Source organism: Mercenaria mercenaria, chromosome 10 (assembly GCF_021730395.1).
Source record: "Mercenaria mercenaria strain notata chromosome 10, MADL_Memer_1, whole genome shotgun sequence".
NCBI lineage: Eukaryota > Metazoa > Mollusca > Bivalvia > Venerida > Veneridae > Mercenaria > Mercenaria mercenaria.
This window is the reverse complement of record NC_069370.1, coordinates 47938437-47958327: the sequence shown is the minus strand read 5'-3', so window position 1 is coordinate 47958327 and position 19891 is coordinate 47938437. Positions and strand designations below refer to the sequence as shown.

Below are 19891 nucleotides of genomic sequence, written 5' to 3'. Positions count from 1 at the left end.
TGTTTCTAAAACGCTCATTTGTTTATCGACGTTTTAACGTTATAAAACAGTATCCAGTCTACAATAAGAAACATGGCGAAGTCACGAAAACGTGGTGCATCATCAAATATTGCCCTGGATGCGTCAAGACAGAAAAAATTTAACCAGGCTGTACACAGAATTAAGCAGAATGTAAACAAATACTTCTTAAAATGATTAGACGAATAACATTTAGTGCCACGAGCTCTCAAAATGCAAAAATCATTAAATTTCGCGAGTATTGTCATTTTTTCATGCCATGGGTCAGTGGGGATCAGTGGTGATATATTCAGTTAGCTTGATTAGTCCAAATAAATTGAGTCAGAACTGATTCTGAGATATTTTCTTGATAGGGCAGAATCCCCCTCTTTACGTCAAAACCAGTAAAGACCTTTCTGTGGTATAAATATATTTAGGTAAAGGCAGTGGCTAGAGAACCGGTAAAGGCAGTGGCTAGAGAACCGGAAACACACCCGCTTAGAAAAGGAATCTCTACTTTTTAAATCTGGGGGTCCTCCTCAGGCTTTGGGATCCCTCATAATATGATATATAAAAACAATCACAACAGGTCTTATGAGAAGTTACGGTTGTGACCCCAGTGGGATTCGAACCCGCAACCTCTGTATTGAGTGGCTGACACCTTAACTACTACAGAAGAATGTATCCAAATTGATATCAATTTACATGTTTGCCAATGTCAAGACAAGGTCTCGATTTTGGAGACACTTGTTTCTTATAGATATAATCATTGTCAAGTCTATTGTGACAACCACTAAAAATTATAGATCTAATATCAAAAAAAAAAAAATCTTGAAATTCTTCACTTCTCTTCATATATTTTAAAATATAAAATCCTAATATTACCTGGCATTTATATTTCCGATTATACAAAATTTATTGTAGTTTCTCTTTGAGGTTTGAAGATATAAAGTGTTAAAGTAAGGGAATTATATTTTTAGACATAAAATTCTGTTTTGGATAACTTTCACATTGAAATTCATATACAATTTCATTTTGATGTTTGAAAGTTTGATTTATAGTTAATAGACTTATTTTCCGAATCGGAATTGGTAAGTATTTATATAAAAAAAAAACAACCATCAAACTGAATAACACTACAAAAATAACGGATCGTAAAATTTCTGAAAGTGCAAAAAGATCGCTGAGATCGAGACTCGTAACCGACTACAGTATTCTTGTGCTAAAAATTAAAATATTTTTGATAATATTATGTAATATTTTGATGATCAAACGTCGGTACATCACGGGTGACTTCCGCTGCAATTAACTCTTGGGGTGTCATAAAATATTTGGAAGCCGCGGTCCTTCAGTTTTGATTAACACTTCCCGTTATGTAAGACCATAAATTCCAAGCCATCGTAAACACAAATTGTTGTTCAGGGGAAATCTGCATGTATCACGCGTGACCTTCATGACCTAACACATTTAAAAATACTTAGATGTGAAATGGTTGTTATTTTTAGAACGAGGAAAGTCCCGCGAACCGGCCAGTTGCAAGCAGTTTTCTCAGTAATTTTCCATGACGTAGCGTCGTGCACATGTAGGAAAAAACCCCGGTGTCTTTCTTTGCAAAGTACTCGATATATTTAAATAGTTACCACATGATCTTTTACGTAAATAATGATGACGAAATCCCATTATTTTGAGTTAGTAAACATCTGGAATTTGTTTCTTTAGGAAAAGAACGAAAATAAAGCGATTGATTATGAGACACGGGATAAAACGATTCTGTTCAAATGGCCGTTAATCGGTATTATACGTTTCTATCGGGTAACCGATAGACATGGGTCAATACGTTTCTGTTTGGTAATCGATAGATACGGTGATAAACGTATCGATGTGGGAAAGGGTTAAACTATTTTTCAAACAGGTAGTTATCTTTTACTTTTTTGATATCATTGACAAAAAAAATAGGTATCCAGCCGGAATCCCAGCTTTTAGAAGTTGGTGTTCCTCCTCAAAATTTGGGATCCTCGGGCCCCCGGGACACCGTTAGTGTCGAACCCTGAACAACATTGTGTCTGAAATCATTAGTCCTCCACCTCTGATTCATGTGGGGAAGATAAGATAAGATAAATTTTATTTTAAGTCGGCAAGACAGAGAAACAATACAACATAAGCGACAGGCGCTTTTTAACCGACTATATATAACAAAGATAAACAGTTAAAACATATAGTAAGCAAGCTGTAAGATAAGAGATAGGATTATACAAAATTACATGTAGCAGTACAACATGAAGTTAAACCTGTGAAAGACCTGCTGCTCTTGACCAAAAGCCTAAGAATTGCTTAAGATAAACATGAAGTAAAAAACTGAGAGGCAAAACTGGCGCAAAAAGCTGAATAAAAAAATATGCTAAACGTGAATATCACCTCAGATCAGATCTGAAATGAACTGAGCAGCAGCTCCTTCACAGTAGCACATAAAACATAGCATGAAAATAAGATGTAATAGTAACAATAGCACATAGAGAACATAAAAAGCATGCAAATTATTACATAAAAATAATATAAAGACAAGTGTGCAATTAAAGCAACAAAACAAAGAAACTATCTAAAGCAGCTAAACATGGAAAACAAGGCATAGATATAAGTCGACTACACAAGGAAACAAGGTATGCAAAAAGTAGCTAAAGCATGCAAAGCAAGACAAGTATTGACAACACAATGCAAAAAAAACAGCAAGTAACTAAAGCAACTAAGCATGGAGAAGAAAGCATAAACTATGTCAACTACACAAAAGAAGCAATGTATACTACATTGTAGCAAACTATGAGTGACAAGGCATACAACAAAAACAGCTAAACAAAGCAAAAACTATCTGGTTGGGTGTAATGAAAGGAGATGCCGTCCGGTCCTGCGGAACAAGCTGCCAAGTATGTTTACACATTGAACATTGGCAGTCTTGACCGTTCCAGTGTGAAATTAAGCTTTTAAATTGATTAAAACTAGATGTTTTCCTAAAATTTTCTGGGAGCGAGTTCCACAGAACTAGAGCGGCATATCTGAAGCTTTGTTTACCATACCTAGTTGTTGTTATCCGGGGAACTTCTAGTAGATTGGAATACCTAAAATTGTAACCAGAATCATGAATATGAATTAAATCATTTAGAACAGATGGAGCGATGTTGTTAAGAATTTTAAATGTTTCTATGGCCATTGATCTAGTTCTTCTGATATACAAGCTAGGAAGGTTTGCTTTACTAAGTAGCTGTTCATATGTACTTAAATAATCTTCATAAACAAAACGAAGAGCTCTTGAATTTTTTCAATCTTATTTGTACTTTTACTGGAACAAAAATGCCATGTCAGAGGACAGAAGCTGAAGTTAGGTAAAATAAAGGAATGAAAAATAGTTAACCTCCTTAGTTTACATACATTTCTGCCTATTCTTTTCAATATGTTTAGTTGTTGTGCTGCCTTACTACAAATAGTACTAATATGATTTTCGAAATTGAGAGAAAAGTCTAAGTTTACTCCTAATAGTTTGACTACATCATCACATTCAATATTGGCATTTTTAATACTGAGCTTAGGCATCCTAGAGTGTGTTTTATTTCCAATAGCTATAGCTTGAAACTTATCGGGGTTAGCCTGCATACAATTAACAGAGAACCAGTTTATAAGAACATTGCTTTCATTTTGAAGGACTGTAATTAAAGAGTCGAAATTTGATGAACTAAAAGAAAGGGTGTTGTCATCTGCGTAATTATATAAAGATCCTTGTTCAATAAAATAAAATATATCATTTAAAAAGATATTAAAAAGTAGAGGTCCAAGGATCGAGCCCTGAGGCACCCCTTTAACTATCTCAGCCCAGCCACTAGTAGTATTTCCTATTTTGATTTGTTGTTTTCTATTTGAGAGGTGAGATGTTAACAAGTTAACAGAGTTTTCAGACAAGCCATATGATTTAAGTTTACATAGTAAAATATTATGGGGGAGACAGTCAAAGGTCCATAAGAACAGCAGCTACAAACTTATTAGAATCTAATGCAGATTTCCAGTCTTCAACTAGTTTTAGAAGGGTGGTCTGACAGCCATGGCCGTTTCTAAAAGCACACAAAAATTTGTTAAATATTGGTTCAAAATACTCTGATATTTGCTCAGCCAAAACTTTTTCGAATATTTTTGAAGGTGCAGGTAAAATGCTGACAGGCCTGTAGTTAGATTTTAGATGGGGATTATTTTTCTTAAAGATTGGAGTAACTTGAGCTTGCTTTAGTCGATCTGGGAAAACACCACTGTCAATAGAGCTATTAATAAAATTTGCATAAAATGGAACCAGTGATTGTGAGCCTAGTTAGCTCGACTATTCGAAGAATAGTCTAGCTATTCTACTCACCCTGGCGTCGGCGTCGGCGTCACACCTTGGTTAAGTTTTTGCATGCAAGTACATTCAGCCATCAGTTAAAGGCATATAGCTTTGAAACTTATTTTTTCTTTTTCTAGGTCAATTACCAACCTCTCTGGGTCAAGTCCCATAACTCTGACATGTATTTTGAGCAAATTATGCCCCCTTTTGGACTTAGAAAATTTTGGTTAAAGTTTTACATGCAAGTTACTATCTCCAAAACTAATGCAGATATTGATTTGAAACTTCACATGTGTCTTCGGGGTTATAAAACTAGTTGATAGCAGCAAGTCCCATAACTCTGACTTTCATTTTGGCCAAATTATGCCCCCTTTTGGACTTAGAAAATTCTGGTTAAAGTTTCGCATGCAAGTACATACAGCTATTTCTAAAAGGCATATAGATTTGAAACTTACTTTTTCTTTTCTAGATCAATTACCAACCTCACTGGGTCAAGACCCATAACTCTGACATGTTTTTTGAGCAAATTATGCCCCTTTTAGACTTAGAAAATTTTAGTTAAAGTTTACATGCAAGTTATTATTTCCAAAACTAATGCAGATATTGATTTGAAACTTCACATGTGTCTTCGGGGTTATAAAACTAGTTGATAGCAGCAAGTCCCATAACTCTGACCTTCATTTTGGCCAAATTATGCCCCCTTTTGGACTTAGCAAATTCTGGTTAAAGTTTTGCATGCAAGTACATACAGCTATTTCTAAAAGGCATATAGATTTGAAACTTATTTTTTCTTTTTCTAGATCAATTACTAACCTCACTGGATCAAGTCCCATAACTCTGGCATGTATTTTGGGCAAATTATCCCCCTTTTGGACTTCGAGAACTCTGGTTAAAGTTTTACATGCAAGTTTCTATCTCCAAAACTAATGCAGATATTGAATTAAAACTTCACATGTGCCTTCGGGGTTATAAAACTAGTTTATAGCAGCAAGTCCCATAACTGATATGCATTTTGGTCAAATTATTCCCCCTTTTGAACTTAAAACTCTTTTGATATTTAACCTTTTTGGGTAATATTTTCCTGCTTCTGGGACAATATTTCGAATAGTCGAGCTTGGCTGTCTTACGGACAGCTCTTGTTAACAATACCGATCAGCGGCTTTGGTGTTATTGGATCAGTCTAAAATCACTCGTGCACATGTTTTTGTAAACATTTGCCTGCGGGTACGATTTAACGGTTAATTGTTTGCCGATTATGACAGTAGGTGATAATACTTAAAGTCTTGGGCATGTATCTCTTGATAAAAAAGGGGATTATAGACAACTATCAAAATTATATTTGAAGACTAAATTATTGATTTCCGGGCTACTCGATACGAAGTTTCAAGGTAGCCTGGCGGGCACGCACTGAAAAAATTTAGTAGCCCGGCAGAATTTTCTGGTAGCCCTCGGGCTCCGGACATGGGATTTCTGAAACCCTGTATCTCCAAAACTAATGCAGATATTAATTTGAAATTTCACATGTGTCTTCGGGGTTATAAATTTAGTTGATAGCAGCAAGTCCCATAACTCTGACCTTCATTTTGGCCAAATTATGCCCCCTTTTGGACTTAGAAAATTCTGGTTAAAGTTTTGCGTGCAAGTACATACAGCTATTTCTAAAAGACATATAGATTTGACACTTATTTTTTCTTTTTCTAGATCAATTACCAACCTCATTGGGTCAAGACCCATAACTCTGACATGTATTTTGAGCAAATTATGCCCCCTTTTAGACTTAGAAAATTCTGGTTAAAGTTTTACATGCAAGTTATTATCTCCAAAACTAATGCAGATATTGAATTGAAACTTCACATGTGTCTTCGGGGTTATAAAACTAGTTGATAGCAGCAAGTCCCATAACTCTGACCTTCATTTTGGCCAAATTATGTCCCCTTTTGGACTTAGCAAATTCTGGTTAAAGTTTTGCGTGCAAGTACAAACAGCTATTACTCAAAGGCATATAGATTTAAAACTTATTTTTTCTTTTTCTAGATCAATTACTAACCTCGCTGGATCAAGTCCCATAACTCTGGCATGTATTTTGGGCAAATTATGCCCCCTTTTGGACTTTGAAAATTCTGGTTAAAGTTTTACATGCAAGTTTCTATCTCAAAAACTAATGCAGATATTGAATTGAAACTTCACATGTGCCTTCGGGGTTATAAAACTAGTTGATAGCAGCAAGTCCCATAACTGATATGCATTTTCGTCAAATTATTCCCAGTTTTGAACTTAAAACTCTTTTGATATTTAACCTTTTTGGGTAATATTTTCCTGCTTCTGGGACAATATTTCGAATAGTCGAGCTTGGCTGTCTTACGGACAGCTCTTGTTTTAGTAATTTTGTTGAAATTTTGTCAACACCTGTGTCTTTCTTTGCATTAAAATTTTGTATAATTTTAGAGACTGTAGACTGACTTACATAATTAAAATTGAAAGAGTTTGATGTAATATTTTGACCCAAAATTTTGATTATACTTGGATGACTAGCCTCATCGAAGCAGACATCTTTACCAATATCTTTGGCAACATTTGCATAAAAATTGTTAAAAATTTCTGCAACATCTGTATTGTCTGATACTATTTTATCATCTTCGTTTAATATTATTTTGGTCTGATTACTTTTGCTTTTATTTGACACATAGGGTTTGATCGTTGTCCAAAAATCTTTATTCTTGCAGCCACCTATGCATCTTTCCTGAAAAAAATTATTAATTGAAATACGTTTAAGTTTATTTACGTAATTTCTTTTCTTCCTATATTCCTCCCATGTTTTAGCATTTTTATTTAAGTTGGCAGTTACTTGCGGAGAACAGGTTTGTACTGGTACAGAATCCAGGAACACTGGTTAGGTAAACTTCCCACCGTTACATAACTGAAATACTGTTGAAAAACGGCGTTAAACCCAAAACAAACAAAAATAGAACGAAAATAAAAGAGAAACGGAACCAGTTCCCCAGACAGTAAACTTACTCATCCGGAATTTGTTCTCTAGCCAAAGTACATGCATAGGCTAGGAAACCGGAAGTTTATTTCTATGCATAAAGCTGAATTTCTGATTCCCAATCATGGTAAAGACAAATAAGACCATAATCATTTGAAAATTGTATAGCAAAAAACATTATAGCAAACCAAGGGTCTCTCAATTCAAAGTGTTTTAAAAGTCTAAACATTGCAAAAGTGAACTATACAGTTATTCATTCTTTCCGGAAACTATTACCAATTGGAATAACCTTAGTGACAATATTGTGTGTGCAGAGACAGTCTCGGGCTTGAAAACAGCCCTCTTACATCGGGATTAACACTCACAATATCCCAAACTCTCTCCTGCTGAGTTTATGTCGAAAGGTTCTGCAGTGTACATATCCAGATCCAGAAGCGCCGAAATTCACATTGTTTTTATTAGCTCACCTGTCACAAAGTGACAAGGTGAGCTTTTGTGATCGCACGGTGTCCGTTGTCCGTGCGTCCGTCCGTGCGTAAACTTTTGCTTGTGACATCTCCAGAGGTCACATTTTTCATGGGATCTTTATGAAAATTGGTCAGAATGTTCATCTTGGTAAATTCTAGGTCAAGTTCGAAACTGGGTCACGTGCCGTCAAAATCTAGGTCAGTAGGTCTAAAAATAGAAAAACCTTGTGACCTCTCTAGAGACCATAATTGTCAATGGATCTTCATGAAAATTGGTCAGAATGTTCACCTTAATGATATCTAGGTCAAGTTCGAAACTGGGTCACGTGCCTTCAAAAACTAGGTCAGTAGGTCTAAAAATAGAAAAACCTTGTGACCTCTAGAGGCCATATATTTCACAAGATCTTCATGAAAATTGGTCAGAACGTTCATCTTGATGATATCTAGGTCAAGTTCGAAACTGGGTCACGTGCCTTCAAAAACTAGGTCAGTAGGTCAAATAAAAGAAAAACGTTGTGACCTCTCTAGAGGCCATATTTTTCATGGGATCTGTATGAAAGTTGGTCTGAATGTTCATCTTGATGATATCTAGGTCAGGTTCGAAACTGGGTCACGTGCGGTCAAAAACTAGGTCAGTAGGTCTAAAAATAGAAAAACCTTGTGACCTTTCTAGAGGCCATATATTTCACAAGATCTTCATGAAAATTTGTCAGAACGTTCACCTTGATGATATCTAGGTCAAGTTCGAAACTGGGTCACGTGCCATTAAAAACTAGGTCAGTAGGTCAAATAATAGAAAAACCTTGTGACCTCTCTAAAGGCCATATTTTTCATGGGATCTGTATGAAAGTTGCTCTGAATGTTCATCTTGATGATATCTAGGTCAAGTTCGAAACTGGGTCACGTGCGGTCAAAAACTAGGTCAGTAGGTCTTGAAATAGAAAAACCTTGTGACCTCTCTAGAGGCTATACCCTTGAATGGATCTTCATGAAAATTAGTCAGAATGTTCACCTTGATGATATCTAGGTCAAAATTGAAACTGGGTTACGTGCCTAAAAAAAACTATAGGTCAAATAATAGAAAAATCTTGTGACCTCTCTAGAGACCATATTTTTCAATGGATCTTCATGAAAATTAGTCAGAATTTTTATCTTGATAATATCTAGGTCAAGTTCAAAACTGGGTCACATGAGCTCAAAAACTAGGTCACTATGTCAAATAATAGGAAAAACGACGTCATACTCAAAACTGGATCATGTGGGAAGAGGTGAGCGATTCAGGACCATCATGGTCCTCTTGTTTTTTTTTGTTTTCTTACTATGCTTTGCAATTGAGTTTGCCCTTCACAGATATAATGTCTCATCTAAAAGTCAATAGTCAGTTACTGTACTCGCCTGTCACATTTATGTTTATCTCGATTGAAATTCTGACTCCGCCCTTCAGTTAAACAGCCAAGATTTAGTGACGAAACGCATCGAAATAGGTTATAAAGCCATTTATGTAATCATGCCGCAAGGTAAAAATTGCAGCAATGATGTTAGTCAAATAATTGTGAATAAGATTAAAGATAGATAGAATTGATACATTTTAGTCAAAGTTATTTTGACGCGATTCTAGGAAATACTAAGATAATATTTTCTTATGGGCAATATTCCCACTCATTTCAAAAACTCGAAAGACCAAAATAGATGAAGCAATTTCCCATGAAATTTTCATTGCTGCCGACGCTTACATGCTATAGGTATAAATATATTCAAGAATTGCCCACAAATAAAACTTGTATCGAAATAGCATTCAATTCCTCATTGATTTGTGTGAAAATTATCAATTAATATCTAAAATTACGATTTTTTTCTGGAGATTTAAACCTATGTATGTACTGTACATGCATGATTAAAATTTTCCGTGTGTACTCGCCAATATGCGCAAGCGATAAAACCAATAACTTTACATGACTGTGTACTGTGATTTATCTTGCATTATTTTGGTACTTCAAAGTTTTGACGTTTAGATTGCCCATCACAAATATAAAACAAGCTGAACATCGAATTATCGCCAAACATAAATAAACCACAATGTTTATATTAAGTGACTGCAACATTAGAACGGTTTTGTTGCGACGATTAGTGTCATTTTACCTTTGATCTGACTCCATGACCTAAACCTATAACCTACTGAACCGGTTCCTAGAAAACAACGAAAATTCCTCAGCGTGATGTCAACAAAAGTGTTCTCATTGTCTAGAAACGTGAAATGTTTCACGAAATCTAACTTATTCAGTTCTTCGTGCAGATAGTCAAGAAAATCACAAGAATTCAATTCATATAATTTGGAATACGCGCAATCAATTAAGCTACATCTTTGCGACCCATGATATTGATAATGGATTTTAATATCTACGATATCACTTCCCGTTTGACCTTCCATGGCCTCCAAACAATGAAAGTTCAACGAGTATCGAAGGAAAACTTTCACCAATTATGGGGTGGGGGGGGGGGGCCAAGATTAACAAGATCGTTCAATGGACCAATCGAATTCATTGTGGAAGATGGCCTCGGCTATTTTTGTCAACGTACACCTATCAAGTCCCAGTATAATATCGATTTGAATTGTTCGGAAAGGGCAAACTCAATTGCAAAGTGTAGTCAGTATCATGCATATTACTAACTAACTTGTTACAATAATGACAAGCTTGGTACTCCTATTTTTAGGTGACAGAAGGACAGTCAGATTCTAGTGTTGTGTATGTATCGCATCTACCATGGGGATTTGAAGAGAAGCCTCTCAGAGAATACTTCGAGCAGTTTGGCAAAATCAAGCAGTTACGCGTTTCCAGAAGTAAAAAGGTATATTTCTTTAGCTAAGGTGTTCTCTAAAGAATTGTATTTGTAGTTTACTTTGTCAACCTTTGAAAGCATTTCTGACATGGAAAGTTTTAACAATATTTGAGTTTATTCTAAGGTTTCAAGTCCCAATAATCAACAACTGAATCCACTGTTTTAGCTCACCTGAGTCCTGAGCACGAAGTTCTCAAGGTGAGCTATTGTGATTGCTCACTGTCTGTTCTCTGTCCTTTTCTTCAGATGACATCTCTGAATCTACTGGTCAGAATTGCACCAAACTTGGGCAGTAGCATCCTGGCATGGTTCTGTGTCAAGTTTGTTCAAATGTTTCAGCTTGGTCCCTTTTAGGGGCCACAAGAGCTAAAAATAGAAAACCTTTAAATGACTTCTTCTCGTGAACCGCTTGACTGATTTTCATCAAACTTGGTCTGTAGCACTATTATAAGTTCTCTTCCAAGTTTGTTCAAATTTGGGTGCTTAGCCCCTTACAGGGGCCACTTGAGCTAAAAAATAGAAATAGCTTTAAACAACTTCTTATGAACCCTTGATGGATCTTCATCAAATTTGGTTTGTAGCACCATTGTAAGGTCAGCTCCCAAATGAGTGCACTTGGACCCTTGTAGGGGCCACTAGAGCTAAAAATGGTATTGGGCACTAGAGCTAAAAATAGAAAAAAACTTTACATGACTTTTTTAGCTCACCTGAGCCAAAGGCCTAGGATGAGCTATTGTGATCACTCACCGTCCGCCGTCCTTAAACTTTTACTTTAAAGATAGCAAAATCTTCAAAATTTTCTAAAAATAAACCAGAAGGCCTAGAGCTTTGATATTTGACATGTAGCGTTGCCTAGTGGATCTCTACAAAATTTGTTCAAATCTTGACACCCCCCCCCCCCCCCCCCCCCCCCCAGGGTCAAATTGACCCAGCCCCAGGGGTTACTTGATTGTACATAGGAAAATCTTCATAAATTTGCTAAAAATAAACCAGAAGGCCTAGATCTTAGATATTTGATAAGTAACATTGCCTAGTAGACTTCTACAAACTTTGTTTAAATCATGACCCCCCGGGATAAAATTGGCCCCGCCCCAGGGGTTACTTGATTGTACATCGGAAAATCTTCCAAAAAAATTCTAAAAATCTTCAGTTTGACATTTGTAACATGTAGCTCATATTACTCAGGTGAGCGATCCAGGGTCATCATGACCCTCTTGTCTCTTGAACTGCTTGGTGGATCTTCATCAAGCCTGGTCTGTAGAATCATTATGAGGTCCTCTCAAAAGTTTGTTCAGATGGGGGCACCTGGCCGCTTTAAGGTGCCACTAGAGCTAAAAAAAGAAATACATTTATACAACTTCTTCTCATGAACCACTTGATAGACCTTCAGTAAACTTGGTTTATAGCACCATTCAAATGACTGAAATGAGGGCACTTGATTCCTGTTAGGGGTCCCTAGAGTTATAAATATTTTTTTTTTTAACAACCTTCTCATGAATGGCTTTATGGATTTTCACTAAACGTGGTCTGTAGCAACATTGTAAGGTCATCTTTCAAACTTGTTTAAATGAGGGCACCTGACCCCTTTTTAGGAGCCACTAGAGCTAAATATGGAAATAGCTATGAACAGCATGTTCTCATGAATTGCTAGATACAGATATCAAAATAATTATAAAGAGACCTTCCCAGACACCCTCAGCCTGCTCTGTCTGAATTTAAAGAGCAAAGAAGCATAATAGTGTTTGAACTGTATGTCACACAAATTTATATAATATACTTCTGCTGCCTCTGTAACTTCCAACATCTATTATGGTCCTCTTCCAAAGTTGCACACTCTCTAGTCTGTTTAAGCTCTGAAACTGAGGTGAGCGATCCAGAACCATCATGGCCCTTATGTTAAATCCTTCAGCTAAATTATGGGTTAAAGATAATTGTATTTAAGTTTTAGACCTTACTAATTAAACATTGTCCAACACATCACATTTATAACTTTACTGCAGACTAACATAGTAAATTCTGGATTAGTATCTGCTGCAGTTTGCATGTCTAACAGACTAGTGTAGGAAAAGGTAATTAAGAGTCAAGTCCTGTTATATCATGATTCAGAGTTGTTGGTTTTGGAATTTTATATCTTAATTCGTACTTGGTTTTAAACTCTTAAACTTTTGAAAATCTATTAAATTGCATAAATGTGAAGTTTTTTCTTCATAATATATCTTTGAAGAATGTCTGATGAAATACTGTGTATACATATCTGAGACTGTTTAAATGTTTTATTTCAGACTGGAAATTCTCGTGGTTTTGCATACATTCAGTTCACCCATAATGAAGTAGCCAAAATAGTTGCTGAAACCATGAACAATTATCTCATGTTTGGAAAACTTATCAAATGTAAGAATACCTTATACATGTGTATTTTGTTGACAGTGAATGTAGACAGTATGGTGTCCTGGACAAAAAAATGTAATTTAAGGATTGCTTAAGAATGTAATGTTAGTTCTCTACTTCCACTTTTATATTATTTATTTTGAAACACGTTGCTGATAGAACTTACTAATATCTGTTCCTTTTGGACATTTTCAGTCTGATAAAAAATGTATCCATGTTTATTTTAATACAGGTGCATTTTAGACATTTATATAGGCTGATCAGAGTAAATTTAATATTATAGATTACTTTATAACTTATATAGAATGTTTTTGTTCAGGTAAACATCTGCTGAAGCCTCATCCAAACACATTTAAACATGCTAATAGAGGGTTCATCAAGCCAGGGGCTGTTGCAGGGGCAATAGCCAAACATAACAGTGAGAAGTCAGACAGTGCTGTCGAGAAAAGTCAAAGGAAGATGCTGGGCAAACTGGCCAAGATACAGGCCAAACTAGCGGCTGAAGGCATACAGTATAAAGTGGAAGATTCTGTAAGTATGTGCTGCGGTAACATATGAGCCGCACCATGAGAAAACTAACATAGTGCATTTGTGACCAGCATGGATCCTGACCAGACTGCGCAGATGCACAGGCTGGTCTGGATCTATGCTGGTCGCAAATGCACTATGTTGGTTTTCACATGGTGCGGCTCAATTATATCTTTACAGGATAAAAGTGATAGCATACTAAGCTGGCAGTAAGGAGAGTTATCACCCTGTGTCTTGCATTAAGAATGTTTGTCTATGTGGTATATATTTTAAAACTGGGTCATCTGTATACTCAGATGAGAGATATAGAGCACTCATGTCCTTGTTCAGCTCACTACGGTTTAAAGGACTAGAGAAATGCTACGTTAACATCTATGTCCATCAACATTTCTTTCTTAAGCAATGTTTGATGGATCTTTACGCAAGTTTGTATATTGCATAGGTCTCTCTCGAAACAGGACAACTGTTTCTGCTTTCCCAGAGCTATATCAATCTGGTATAGTAACAGAAACAATTTTTTGTCCTCATGGGTATTAAATGCTGCATATAGTAATTCTTTTCATGAACTGCTTGTTGGATTTTTACCAAACTTTGTCTAAAGCATCCTTAGGGGACCTCCCGTAAAGTTACACAAATGATTCTTCTAGGCTGCACAAAAGTTTTAAAAGCTTTCAAATGACTTTTCTCTTGTGTATGTGTGACACCTTTTTAGCTCATCTGATTTTTTGAAAAAAATGATGAGTTATTGTCATCACTTGAGTGGTTGTCGGCGTCGGTGTGTTGCCTGGTTAAGTTTTATGTTTAGGTCAGCTTTTCTCCTAAACTATCAAAGCTCTTGCTTTGAAACTTGGAATACTTGTTCACCATCATAAGCTGACCCTGTATAGCAAGAAACTTAACTCCATCTTGCTTTTTGCAAGATTTATGGCCCCTTTTGTACTTAGAAAATATCAGATTTCTTGGTTAAGTTTTATGTTTAGGTCAACTTTTCTCCTAAACTATCAAAGCTATTGCTTTGAAACTTGGAATACTTGTTCACCATCATAAGCAGACCCTGTACATCAAGAAACATAGCTCCATCTTGCTTTTTGCAAGAATTATTGCCCCTTTTTGACTTAGAAAATCAGTTTTCTTGGCTAAGTTTTATGTTTAGGTCAGCTTTTCTCCTAAACTATCAAAGCTATTGCTTTAAAACTTGCAACACTTGTTCACCATCATAAGCTGACCCTGTACAGCAAGAAACATAACTCCGCCCTGCTTTTTGCAAGATTTATGGCCCCTTTTGTACTTAGAAAATATCAGATTTCTTGGTTAAGTTTTATGTTTAGGTCAACTTTTCTCCTAAACTATCAAAGCTATTGCTTTGAAACTTGGAATACTTGTTCACCATCATAAGCAGACCCTGTACATCAAGAAACATAGCTCCATCTTGCTTTTTGCAAGAATTATTGCCCCTTTTTGACTTAGAAAATCAGTTTTCTTGGTTAAGTTTTATGTTTAGGTCAACTTTTTCTCTTAAACTATCAAAGCTATTGCTTTGAAACTTGCAACACTTGTTCACCATCATAAGCTGACACTGTACAGCAAGAAACATAACTCCGTCCTGCTTTTTGCAAGATTTATGGCCCCTTTTGTACTTAGAAAATATCAGATTTCTTGGTTAAGTTTTATGTTTAGGTCAATTTTTCTCCTAAACTATCAAAGCTATTGCTTTGAAACTTGGAACACTTGTTCACCATCATAAGCTGACCCTGTACAGCAAGCAACATAACTCCATCCTGCTTTTTGCAATAATTATTGCCCCTTTTGGACTTAGAAAATCATTTTCTTGGTTGAGTATTATGTTTGTCGACTTTTCTCATAAACTATCAAAGCTATTGCTTTAAAACTTGCAACAGTTTTTCACCATCATAAGTGGACACTGTACCTCAAGAAACATAACTCTGTCCTGCTTTTTGCAAGGAGGATGGCCCTTTTTAGACTTAGAAAATCATGGGAAGGACAGTATTTCTATTATACAAAAAAAATCAGATGAGCGTCAGCACCTGCAAGGCGGTGCTCTTGTTTTTTTTTATCTTTGTGAAAATATGGTCTTTAGCATACCTGCATAAACCTCTAGTGTCAAAATTTTAAGAATGTTTTAGGTCTTACCATCAGTATTTTAGTATCTGCTTTTTGTTTCAGCACTTGAATGAAGTGAAAAAAGAACTAAAGGAGAAAGCAGAGGCCAAGAAAATGCTCAGGGAACAGAATGACAAAAAGAAACAAGCAAAGACAGGAAAGAAACAAACTGCTAAAGTAAAATCAGATGATGAGGGTGATGATGATTCTGATTCTGATTCTGAAAATGACGATTCTGAAGATGATGATTCTGATGATGATAGTGACAGTGATGATACAGAAGCAACAGAAACACAAGGAACAAAGGAAAATAAAAATATAGGGCAGAAAACACCTAAACATTTGACAAGTAAATCATTAAAAAGTGGTCAAGCAGAAAATAGAAGTACAAAGAAAAGACAATCATTGATTCCTAATGAAGTGGACACACCTAAAGGTAAAATGAATGTTTTGATAGAAGATAGCAGTGAAGACGAGATATCATTCAAAACTCCGCCACGTTCAATAAAATCCTCTAAGTTGGACGATACATTAAAATCAATGAAGGCAACACCAGTGTCCACTGAGAAAAGATCACCAAAAAGAAAGCTGAATGAGAAGACACCAATGTCAAAAGGAACTGTTACACCAAAACCAGAAGTTCTAGAGAAGAAGAGAAAGTTAACACCTAAATCTGCGCAAAAGACGAACACTCCAAAAGTAGTTCATAGTAAGAAACAGGAAATGGTCACACCTAAAAGTGAATGTAAAAGTAGTGACAGATCCCAGTCAGGAAAGAAAACACCAGCTAAAAAGACTTTACCATCAGAGAGTAAAAAGAAACAGCTCAAAAAGTAACATTATGAGTAGTTATGTAGCCTGTTACTTCAAATATTCAAAGTACAGTAAGTTTTGCCTGAAGACTACCGGTATATTGGGTTTTTTTCTTCAGGAACTGTTTTCTGTCACAGTTTCCTGATTTTGTTTAATCAGATGATAAGTTAGAGAAACAATATTAATGATTGTACTACTGTTGTTGAAATGTATCGGACCAGTTTATTGAAGTTTGAAAAAGGTTGTCTGATGTTTACAAAGAAAGAAAAGAACAGAAATTATCAGAGTAAAGAATGTAATAAACTTATTGTCCTTTATCATGTATATTGGTTCCCTACTGCTGTATCACCAGAGGGGACTTGAGGTTTGCAACATCAAATATTATGATTGCTATATGTATGGCAGCAATTAGCTAGAAAAATATGACAAAAAACTGTGACTTCAAAATGAAAATAGATTTAGCTTGCCCAAGAAAATAGTGCTCAGGGTGAGCTGTTCTGATTGGTCACCCTGTTTGGTCTTGGTTGTGTGTTGGTATCAATTTCACTGTTTACACTTAAAAGTCATAATTCTGACCCAATATTAATGAAACTTAATGTTTCCCTCAATGAAATTCTGGACAAGTTTGATACTGTTTCATCTGTAGTCAGAAACTAGGTTAAATAATGGAAAAAAGCTTATCATATTTTCTTCTTCATCTTTATGGAACTTTTTCAGAAATTTTTATCTTAAAGACCCATCACAACCTAGTGACCTATTTTTTGATCACATTAACTTCATGAAAATCATTCTGATTGTTACAATAGTTATAATATACCTATGACAGATGAATAACTTAAACCCCTTTCTGTGTTGTTGCATTTTCACAAATTTATCAGCTAATTCAAACTTTTTCATTCAATCAAACTGTTTTCATTTTCTTTGCAAATTTCAAAACACACTGCAGTAGCAAAGTCTGGTCCAAAATAACTTAATACATAAAGTACTGTGCATAGTGCTACATCAGTTCAATAAAATGTTTAGGTAGTAAACACCCCAGTCTAGCCTCATAAATGGCACTGTAAAAAGTAGATACAGTATTTCTCTATTTTTTGTGCAAATTTATATAATTACCTTCCTGGAAAGGCAATATATTACAGTTTTTATGCCCCCGAAGGGAGGCATATAGTTTTTGAACCGTCTGTCAGTCTGTCCGCAATTTTTGTGTCCGGTCCATATCTTTGTCATCGATGGATGGATTTTCAGATAACTTGGCATGAATGTGTACCACAGTAAGACGACATGTCGCGCGCAAGACCCAGGTCCGTAGCTCAAAGGTCAAGGTCACACTTAGAAATTAAAGGTCATTTTTCATGATAGTTGGGCGTGTCCAGTCCATATCTTTGTCATTCATGCATGGATTTTAAAATTATTGGGCATGAATGTGTACCACAGTAAGACGGTGTGTCGCGCGCAAGACCCAGGTCTGTAGCTCAAAGTTCAAGGTCACACTTGGACGTTAATGGTCATATTTCATGATAGTGCATTGATGGGCGTGTCCGGTCCATATCTGTGTCATTCATGCATGGATTTTAAAATAACTACGCATAAATGTGTGCCACAGTAAGACGACGTGTCGCGCGCAAGACCCAGGTCGGTAGGTCAAAGGTCTTAAACTCTAACATCGGCCATAACTATTCATTCAAAGTGCCATTGGGGGCATGTGTCATCCTATGGAGACAGTTCTTGTTCTATGTTGCCTTTTTGTTGGGTCTTTAATGAAATCTAAATAAGGTTTGAAACCGGGTTATCTGAAGTCTTAAACCTGGCTACTAGGTCAGATCATGGAAAAGTAATGTTAACACTCTAGAGGCATCATATTCCACCTGATTTCCATGGAACATGGTCAGAATATTTGCATAGTATCAAGGTCAGAATTGTAAGTGAATCATGTTTGGTGTAAATCTGTGTTAGAGCCTCTGTGGCCAAGTGGTTAAGGTCGCTGACTTCAAATCACATGCCCTTCACCGAAATAGGCTCTAGCCTCACTATGGGCATTGAATTCTTCATGTGAGGAAGCCATCCGGCTGGCTTACGAAAGGTTGGTGGTTCTACCAATGTGCACGCCCATAATGAAATAATGCACAGAGGAGCACCTGGGGTCTTTCTCCACCACCAAAGCTGGAAAGTCTCCATATGACCTAAAATTGTGTTGGTATACTGTTAAACCCGACAAAAAAACCCAGCTAAATCTGTTGATGGGTTAACCTGTGGAAAAACCTAGTTATGTCTCCCCCAGGAGACATATTGTTTTTGCCCTGTCCGTCCGTCCGTATGTCACACTTCATTTCCGAGCAATAACTGGAGAACCATTTGACCTAGAACCTTCAAACTTCATAGGGTTGTAGGGCTGCTGGAGTAGACGACCCCTCTTGTTTTTGGGGTCACTCCGTCAAAGGTCAAGGTCACAGGGGCCCGAACATTGAAAACCCTTACGTCCGTCCATCCGTCCGTACGTCACACTTCATTTCCGAGCAATAACTGGAGAACCATTTGACCTAGAACCTTCAAACTTCATAGGGTTGTAGGGCTGCTGGAGTAGACGACCCCTATTGTTTTTGGGGTCACTCCGTCAAAGGTCAAGGTCACAGTGGCCCGAACATTGAAAACCATTTCCGATCAATAACTAGAGAACCACTTGACCCAGGATGTTGAAACTTCATAGGATGATTGGTCATCGAGAGTAGATGACCCCTACTGATTTTGGGGTCACTCCATCAAAGGTCAAGGTCACAGGGGCCTGAACATGGAAAACAATTTCCGATCAATAACTAGAGAACCACTTGACCCAGAATGTTGAAACTTCATAGGATGATTGTACATGCAAAGTAGATGACCCCTATCGATTTTGGGGTCACTCCATTAAAGGTCAAGGTCACAGGGGCCCGAACATTGAAAACCATTTCCGGTCAGTAACTTGAGAACCACTTGACCCAGAATGTTGACACTTCATAGGATGATTGGTCATGAAGAGTAGATGACCCCTATTGATTTTGGGGTCACTCTGTCAAAGGTCAAGGTCACAGGGGCCTGAACATGGAAAACCATTTCCGATCAATAACTAGAGAACCATTGACCCAGAATGTTGAAACTTCATAGGATGATTGTACATGCAGAGTAGATGACCCCTATCGATTTTGGGGTCACTCCATTAAAGGTCAAGGTCACAGGGGCCTGAACATTGAAAACCATTTCCGGTCAGTAACTTGAGAACCACTTGACCCAGAATGTTGAAACTTCATAGGATGATTGGTCATGAAGAGTAGATGACCCCTATTGATTTTGGGGCCACTCTGTCAAAGGTCAAGGTCACAGGGGTCTGAACATGGAAAACTATTTCCGATCAATAACTAGAGA

At 36.6% G+C, this 19891-nt stretch overlaps 1 protein-coding gene across 1 annotated transcript; it reads left to right on the top strand.

Annotated features, from left to right (window-relative positions):
• The first annotated feature begins 15 nt into the window (after positions 1–15).
• On the top strand, positions 16–16802 carry LOC123561676 (MKI67 FHA domain-interacting nucleolar phosphoprotein-like). The gene is made up of 5 exons (XM_045354195.2): positions 16–171; positions 10520–10654; positions 12928–13036; positions 13353–13564; positions 15746–16802. Exons 1-5 carry the CDS (start codon positions 73–75, stop codon positions 16517–16519), a joined length of 1329 nt encoding a protein of 442 aa, XP_045210130.2. The 5' UTR covers positions 16–72; the 3' UTR covers positions 16520–16802.
• The last annotated feature ends 3089 nt before the right edge of the window (positions 16803–19891 follow it).